Source organism: Miniopterus schreibersii, assembly GCF_964146895.1.
Source record: "Miniopterus schreibersii genome assembly, chromosome: 19".
Classification (NCBI taxonomy): Eukaryota; Metazoa; Chordata; class Mammalia; order Chiroptera; family Miniopteridae; genus Miniopterus; species Miniopterus schreibersii.
In genome coordinates this window covers 2342031-2351116 of record NC_138119.1, presented here as the reverse complement: position 1 = coordinate 2351116, position 9086 = coordinate 2342031, and the positions used below count along the sequence as shown (strand labels likewise).

The 9086-nt window shown below is 43.6% G+C and overlaps 1 protein-coding gene across 2 annotated transcripts in view; it reads left to right on the top strand.

Annotated features, from left to right (window-relative positions):
• The first annotated feature begins 38 nt into the window (after positions 1 to 38).
• Positions 39 to 9086, top strand: part of LOC308549519 (spindle assembly abnormal protein 6 homolog) — a 126760-nt gene continuing 117712 nt past the window's right edge. The window contains exons 1-5 of one of the 2 annotated variants that reach the window (XM_081122196.1): positions 39 to 201; positions 5673 to 5733; positions 7238 to 7317; positions 7724 to 7828; positions 8724 to 8895. In XM_081122196.1, the coding sequence (XP_080978322.1) occupies positions 137 to 201; positions 5673 to 5733; positions 7238 to 7317; positions 7724 to 7828; positions 8724 to 8895 (483 nt within the window). In that variant the 5' untranslated portion in view covers positions 39 to 136. The remainder of the gene's footprint in view (positions 202 to 5672; positions 5734 to 7237; positions 7318 to 7723; positions 7829 to 8723; positions 8896 to 9086) is intronic. The other variant, XM_081122195.1, reaches the window with a different exon arrangement.

Below are 9086 nucleotides of genomic sequence, written 5' to 3'. Positions count from 1 at the left end.
CATCTCTTCGCCCCGCCCCCTCAGCGGAAGTCGAGCGCCAAACTCAAACCTGAGCGGGACCCGGACGCGGCGGAGGCCGGGACCCGGCGCCCGGGCCTGCGGGGCGCTGCGCACGGCGGCGGGGCCGCGGGCCAGCATGAGCCAGATTCTGTTCCAGCAGCTCGTCCCGCTGCAGGTGAAGAGCAGAGACTGCGAGGAGCGGTAAGCCCGCGTTCCCTGCCCGGCGGGTGGCGGTTGGGGGCGGGCCGAGGGGAAGATGGCGGCTCGGGCCGGTGGGCTCGGGCCCGCGGCGGGGTGTCGGGCTGGCGTCCCCGGGACGCGGAGGGGGCCTCCGCTGGGACGCAGGGCCGCCTGTCTCGCCGAGCGGCCGTTGCCGAGGACGCGGAGGGAGGCGGGTGAGGACGCGGGGGGCCGGCCCGCCCCGAGGTGGAGCCGTGGGGGTCGGCGCCCCGGGTCTCCGCTTTGACACCTGGGCCGGGCCCGGCGAGGGTCGGCCTGGGGCTCGGGCCTGGGCTCCCGGCCTCGGGGCCCTGTTGGAGGCGCAGGTAAGCTTCACCTTCAGAACAGTCAGTTTTGTGGCGTGTTTGCCGGGTTACTAAACATGTTTACGAAACATTAAGTGACGTTTAATCGGCTAAAAACACTTGGGGACAGCTAGGAATTCCATTCATTCGTTTATCCATCCGACAGCCGTCGCCGACACGCGAAGCGCCCGGCCGGGCGCCGGGGCCACGGTGTCCCCGTGGGGCGGAGAGGCCCCAGGTGGGAGGTAAAGGCCCGGGTGGGAGGTAAAAGCCCGGGTGGGAGGTAAAGGCCCGGGTGGGAGGTAAAGGCCCGGGTGGGAGGTAAAGGCCCGTCTCATAAGCAGATGCAGCCACCGCGTTCGCCAGGGCGGCGGCGCTTGAGTAGAGCTTGGACCAGGCGTCAGGAGATGGCAGTCTCCCCCCCACTTTTTTATTGAGTTTATTGGGGTGACAGTGGTTCATAAAATCATAGGTTTCAGGGGTACAGTTCTGTAACATCACCTGTCTATTGCATTGTGCGTCACACCACACCCCCCCAAGTCAAGCCTCCTTGCGTCGCCTTGTGTCCCCCCTGTGCCCTCTGCTCCGTCCCCCACCCCAGGGGATTGCAGTTCGGTCTCCGCTCATTAACTGTCTCTTAGCTCCCGGTGTGTAAAACCGGCGTAACGTGCCTGCCCACGTTGATTGTTAGCAGGGTCAGGTGTGAAAATGTGGCATAGACAAGGAGGACAGTGATTTATTGAGTAACATGAAACCAGCGTAGAGTTTAATTATAGGTCCAAAATCAGTTGGCGAGCGGGGCAGGGAGAGGCCCCGCACCAGCAGCCGCCTATGGAGCCCCAGGGGCTGTTTCTGTTTCCCAGTATGCCAGCCGCGTGGGGTTACTGGGCATTTGAATTGGAGCTCATCGAATTGATGTGCTGGGAGAGTACAGTGCACACTGGACTTTGAAGACTCAATATGAAAAAAAATAATGTAAAATATCTTGATTACATATACTATAGTGTATTGATTATATATGTTAAGATGACAATTTGAGGGGCATATTGGGTTAAATAAAATGTTGCTGAAGTTAATGTACCTGTTTCTTTTCATTTTTAAAAATGTGGTTTCTAGAAAATTTTAAATTACATACGTCGCTAATATGTGTGGCCTCCATTCTTTCTCTGTCTGACACAGCATCCTTCTAGAACAGTTATAGAAAGATGAATGGTAGAGGCATAATTCCTGATTCCAACATCAAAACTCCTAGCTCTTCTCTATCTCATTACATTGTTAAGTAAAAAATGTAACTTCTACAGCTGAAAGTCTTTAAGCATCTTTGCTTAAAGTCTTTAAGCATTTATTGGCCCGTTGATAGCAAAAAAAAAAAAAAGGCAACCAGGTCTGTCTGGGGCATGAAACCTAAACTACCAGCAGCTTTGCCAGGTGGAAAAGCGGTCCTGGAGTGTTTCTTTACGTCAAGGGGGGTGTGTATGTGTGAGAAAGGAATTACAGGGGCTCTAGATAAAGTGGTGGGAGAAGGTGAGGAGGGCTAGTTCTGGGCTGGGTACACAGTCCCCAAGGAGGCGTCCTCACTGTGGATTAGCTGTGGGCAGCAGAGTGGGAAGTTCACGTGTAAGCCAGAAACTGAGGCTCCTGGGCTTGGACGGCGCCTGGCTGTTCTCTCTCAGCTAATCGCGGAAACAGCCACCTGGAAGTTAGTCCAAAATTCCGGCAGACTTACAGGAATGTGAGCAGTCTTTTGTCAGCTGGCCCACAGCTAATAACTGGTTAATTATTCCTGTCTGTTTCTCTCACTCTCCTGCTGCTGTCATTTAATAATTGAGAACATCTCAGAATATTTTGTCAACATTATCATCACAGTTATCTTAAAATACAGTTTCACCTTTTCCCCTCCTGTTTAGAAACCTTTCCTGTTACCTGTAGCAGCAGTCAGCAAACTAGAGCCCATGGGCCAGGTGGCCCACTGCCTGTTTTTATGAATAAAGTTTTATTGGAGCACAGCCATTCTCATTTGTTAAGGAATCTCTGTGGCTGCTTTTTTGCTCTAAGGGCAGAGATGAGTAATTGTGACAGAGACCTATGGCCCGCAGAGCGTAAAATATTTACTTTCTGGCTCTTTACAGAAAAAGTTTGCTGACTCCTGACCTATGGGAACAACAGTGCAGACTCTTAAACAAAAGAAGGCCAGTTTAGCTCTGCAGATAAATTTATGAATGCCTACTATGTACCGGGAACTGTCCTAGGTACTAAGAATAGAGAGCTTCCTGTTTCCTCACCCCCAACAACAACAGAAAACCCCGGTTTTCATTCTGGTCCTCAGGGAACTCTAATAGGGGAAACAAAAGGTTTTTCTCGGAGACGCAGCCTAGCACAGGTTAGGATTTCAGGCTCTTAAGTCAAATTGAGTTTAACTCCCAGTTCTGCCACTTGCTTACAGTTTGATTTTGTACAGGTGTTTTGTTTTACTGAATGTGCCCATCTTTAAATTGATGATTAAAGTATCTGCCTCAAGGGATTTTTATGAACATGAAGTGAGTTAATACATATTAAAGTGCTTATAACAGTGTCTGGAGCATAGTACACATTACTAAGTGTTAGCTATTGAAGTGTGATTGACGCATAAAGTTTATACATGTACTGACCTCAGAGAGGAAGGCAATTTAGTGGAAGACAGTGGCAATGCTCAGAGAACTGTCTTGAGGGAAGCGATGGAAAAGTTTGAAGCCCGTGATTTGACACCAACCTGCTTTTTCATTTTTATTTCCTGAGTTCATCTCCCCAATATACTAGTCACACTAGCTCCTTGTCCTCCGAATGCACTACTTCCCTCTCGGTAGCCTGCCTCTAGCCCTGCTCTTCCCTCTGCTGCCAGTGCTTTTTCTCTCATAACCTTCAAGGTCTGTCTGAAATCCTGTCAACGTAAGGATCTGTTCAGAGTTGCTGACATTGAAGTTAATTGACCTTAGTCATTTATTAGAGAGCATAGTGTAGGTAAAAAAATCTGAGCTCTAGTTTGGGCTCTGCGATGTGACCTTAGCAGGCTTGTAACTAACTGCACCTCGCGTTCTTCCTTTGTGAGGCAGAAATGTTTACTTAAAAGATTACTCTTGTTAAATAAGATGATTATTTAAAGGGTCTGGCAGGTACTCAGTAGTGTAGGTGTCAGTAAGGGTTAGTGGCCCCTCCCTCTCCTCTCTTGGAGCCCTAAAATAAAATCAGAAGCAGATCTGGGGTAAAGTCATTTAATCTGATCTCAGTTTGAGGACTCAGACCATGTTTATTTCTGTTTGTATCCCTAGCACCCAGCACAGTACCTGGCTTAGAGTAGCTTTCATTTGTTTGCATTGAGAGTTTGTCACAGCTTCTAGGTGGCGAGGTGGGCTAGAATCCAGGTCTGCTAATGCCAAAGTTACCCGACAGCCAAGATGTTATGTAGATATAGGCATTGTTCAGAATGTGACATTGATTTTGAGAACTAGAATTTTTATTGTGTTTTATTGACTTGTTTATATGGTTCCTATGACATCAAACCATTACAATGGAGAAAGTAAGATTTCTGATTTTAGACAGTATATCCTCTGACAGCACAGATTTTTTCTACAAGATATTTTGGGAAGTGGGGTTGAAGTAAACATGGGGAATAGGTTTCGTCTCTGGGCCTTTCCTCCTCTTTTCTCCCAGCATCTAATGCATACAAGCATTTGGAATATATGCAACATCATTCATGCGATTGGAAAACTATCAAGTACAGCAGGACTTCTGAAACAAGCTATCAGCCACAGTGTCACACCACCATGGCAATATGTGCTAGAACAGCACTTCAAAGAAGAAAACCAAACATAATGACATCATTATGTCACAAACCTAACTCAGTCCACTTATCTTACAAATTTGGAAGTGGAAAGGTTTTCCCCCATAAGAACGCTTAATTTAAGTGGAATTGAAGTAGGAATCTGATCTGTTTCACATATATTGCTCTAGATACTAGAAAAATAGAATCAAAACATTTTCTGGTTTTAAAGATAACTCTTCCTGTTTTTGTGGTGTTCACCTGTGCTGCTGTTTCTTTTCAGATAACAGACAAAAGATATGGTAATCTCATCATATGAACTAAGATTTTAATCCAATGTAAAATTAGTCAGCATAAAAAAATCCAAACACTTCAGTCTGGCCTCACTCAACTATTACCAGGTTTTCCCATCAATACTCAGTTGCTCTGTCTACATTTTTTATTTCTGTAGCAGATAAGTAGTGGTAGAACGTGGGAAAGGTTTAAAATACCTTTGGAAGAATAACTTAAGATTGGACAAGTTGTTTTCTTTCCCTTTCTGTTCTTACATAATTATTTAATTCTAGCAGGGTAGTTAGAGATATTTTTTCACCAGTTTTTCCCTTTTATTTCCTAATTACTTAAACATCTTTATTCAATTTGATTGTTATGAGCACCTTTATTTTTATGCCTCTGTTCGATGCTGGATTCTGCAGGGTGCAGTATAGTGTGTAGAAAGCTAGCTTGTTTTCTTTTAGGGCTTCAAGTTACTCTAGGGTAAGATAGGTGATGATAACCTGCTGGCTGTGCTTCTATGGATGTACTGCATAGAGGATGCTGAGCAGATGTGCTTTCCACAAAGCACATCTGCTCAGCATCCTCTATGCAGGAACATTTTCTGCAAATAAGGGGAGGGAACATGTTATCTTATCCTTGACTCGACATTCCAGTATTTTAATACTACTTCACATTTTAAATTTTTTCAAATGGAATCTCATAAATCATTTGATGGTTTGAATTGGTAACTTTTTTAATGTAAAGAGTTATTAAATTGATGGTGTATCTTTCAATAGGTGCTATTTTAGAATCAGGACGGTCAGGTTATGTTCCAGGCTAGTACTAGGCATTCTCCATTGTTTATCTCTCTCAGTTCTCACGACAACTCCATTTCACAGGAGAGAAAAGTTTAGCCTCAGGTTACAGACCCAATTACTACTTACTCTGGGAGAACAGGAATTTCAGCTACAAACCCAGTGTGCTTGCCCAGCCTCCCACAAGTTAGGAACAGCTGTGGGGCTCCTGTGGCTGGTAGGAGTGAGCGATGACTGGTGTCCTGGGACTGCTTCTGATGGTGGGCTTGTCTTTTCACACAGGAGAGGCAGTGTTAGAGTGAGCATTGAGCTGCAAGCGGTTTCTAACCCGGTTCACAGAAAGGTCGGTATGCACTTCATTTTTGACCTGTGATAACTTCTGTTACATTATAGATCATTGTCTTGTTCTTGAAGAATGAGATCTTTACTCCCATCTTGCTTTTAATTTGGGGCCGTTTTGTAACTGGCAGGTCTGGAGTGGTAGAATCTACCACGATCACAGCTGAGAGATTATGGTACCATATATTTCTAAAGCATACAAAAATGGGGGTTGGAAGACTAGATTCCTTAGGTACACCCAGTACACTGATGATGCTAGACTATCTATTGCTAGGCTGTGGAGTTGGCATTTCATGGTATACATATGAGAAGAGAATGAATGAATCTTGGCAGGGAGAAATTCTTGGATCTTTTACTTTGCTTTTGAAGAGAGGCATTTAGAGCGTCAGTCCTATGTGATCTTCGGAAGTATGAGTCATTAGCAGATATGGGTGCAGGCCAGAGGACTGAGAGGTACAGTATCTGTTCTCTGCCACAGCTTTCTCTAAAATATTCAGGGACCTGGGAGTATTAGCAGCAGCTTCAGTTTTGTACAGCATCTTGGGGGGATATCAGGAAGGACTTCAGTAGCAGTTGCTTGAAGAACAGGGCATTCTGGGGCAAAGTAAATGCCTAGATTGCTAATTTTTGGGAAGAGATTATATTTTATGCTTCCTACCTGTTACTCTATGCGTGCCTCTTCATTCTCTAGCTTACTCATAAGTGGTTTAGGTTTTTCTAGGACCCCTAACAGTTCCTCAGCAGCTCAAGGAGATTTTGTTTCAAGTGGAACCTTGTTCTTAACCCAAGTGCTTGTTTCTTTATTGTCCTTCATCTTGTTGCTCTGCCCATTTTCCTTATACCGATGTTCTCTGAAGTCCCTAATTTCAGTGTGCTTTGCTGTCAGCTTTAGCTGCTGTGATGAGCTGGCACACAGTAAACTTTACCTGGAAGGAGGTCTTGATGAAAAGTGTCGACTTCCTTTGAAACTAAGGACAGATGGGCTCCACATCTGTGGCCGTCTGGAGCGGAGTGGTGGGCCCTGAGGAGGAAGCCCTGGCAGCATGCCACCTGATACCCTGTCCTCTGCCCAAAGGACAAATGCTCCCTTTTTTTCCAGGGTGGGTGATTGTCATTTCTGCTGATGTATTTGCCACTTTTGAAATACCAGGCAATCAGTTTGCCGGAAACCAAAATATAATTGAATGCGATGTTGTCAGTGGTGAAGAACATTGTTGCTGTGGTGTCATAGTGCAGCCAGGGCTGGGCCTGGACTTTCCTAAGCCTCTGCCAGGGTGACATTCCTAAACTTCAAATTCCTCGTGGTTAATTAACTCCTCAGATCCCCCTGTGGCTCTTAACAAGCAGAGTAAGTACCTCTGTTTAAGATCTAAGTCTGTAAGCCAGCAGCACTAGGAAACTGGTTCCAGCTGAAGCATGATGTTGGTACATTGATGTTGTCGGATGATGTGCTTATTACTCTGAAAGCTACAGCTACTAAACACATTAAAAAATAATCTTTCTTTTAGGATTTAGTTATCCGTCTGACCGATGACACTGATCCATTTTTCCTCTATAACCTTGTTATATCTGAGGAAGATTTTCAGAGGTAACTAGATTTACTTTTCTGGCCTTATATTTAATCTAGGCATAGTAAGTTTTCAAGTTTTATGCATGTATTGGTACTATTCTCTTTGAAACACATACCTATTAGGAACATTCAGTATTTTGGGAACAGGAGTCTATTTAGACTATAATTAGTCAGAATGCTTTTGAAGTAAGTATTTCATAGATTATTAGAGTCCTGCTTACAATAGCTCAGAAATTTGGATCTTTAGCTAAATTTATTGACCTTTTTCCTCCCATTGAATAAATTTTATAAAAAATCAAAAGTTTCCTGGTTTATTAAATCTTGATTATGAGTGTTTAGTAAATAAAAAATAATCTTCCAGGGTGTTAATTATAAAGATAGTAGTTAAATTTTTTTAAAATATCTTTTCCTATTTTCTGTGTAGTTTAAAATTCCAGCAAGGTCTTCTGGTAGACTTCTTAGCTTTCCCGCAGAAATTTATAGATCTGCTCCAGCAGTGTACTCAGGAACATGCCAAGGAAATCCCAAGGTGAGTCTCATGAGAATACCGTGTTGTTGACCTTCTCCCAAGACGAGCCCTTTTTTGTAGGACCAGTTGATCGCTCAGTTTTCTCTGTATATTGAAGTATCCCTGTCTGTCTGAGAAACTGGGATTCCAGGGATCCACCAGATTGTAAATTTAATTAATCTCACCATGAAAATCAGAAATATTTACCCTTAATTTTCATGTGTTGACAAAGCCATTAAAAGTATCTGAAACATTTAAGAGCATCAAGTATGTTTTTATACTGAGCTTGGAAAAGGAGAGAAGCAGCTTTGTGGGGACTGGTAGTCATGAGGTGCTGATGCCTGATCCTTTCATTGTGAGATTCACCAGCCTTCTTCTGTTGGTTCCTCACCTGATGGTGGTTGGTGGAATCATTTATGTCATTAGGGACTACGAATTATGCTTTTCTATATTTATTAGGTATAATTCTTCTGTAACGAACTTTCCCTCATCAGCTAGGGCAATTTGATTCTGAAAATTCATACAGGAAAGGATAAATGCTCGGTTCTTTTAAATTGTCAATTTTTAGAGTAAGAAGTTGTAACTCTAGTTATTTTTGTGGTTTCAGTGGGGTTTTTAATTTTATTTTTTTGCTATCTCATCTGTCATCATGAACTCGTGGACATTTATATATTCGTTATGTTTCAGTCAGTTGTTTTTCTTGTTCAGTTTATACCGATTACCCCACTTTGTCCCATTTTACCATTGGGAGTCCTTTCATGTTGGCCCCTGTGATTCCAGTGTGCCCCTTTTCCTGATCCTTCTAATTATCAATGATCCATTGAGTCGTGGAGCCTGGTGCAACAGGGTTCACGGCTCAGCGGGAGATTTTCACCACCTTGTAAAGGTCTGATAATGTGATGCTTTCTTTCCCAAGGTTTCTGTTGCAGTTAGCTTCTCCAGCAGCTGTTTTGGATAACTCTCCTGCCCTTTTAAATGTGGTAGAGACAAATCCTTTTAAGCATCTTACACACCTCTCACTAAAACTTTTACCTGGAAATGATGTGGAAATAAAGAAGTTTCTAGCAGGCTGTTTGAAATGTAGCAAGGTAAGATTTCAATTGAAGTTACTCTTTTAAAATAACTACCAAAGGCCTCCAACAAATCACTGAAGAGCTATATTGCTTTTAGTTTTGATTTTCTGAATAAAGATGTCCAGGAAAATTTTATAACATGTAGAGTTTATTTTATTTTTCATTTACTCAGGGTACAAGGATAGGACTGGATCAGGAATTGAGAA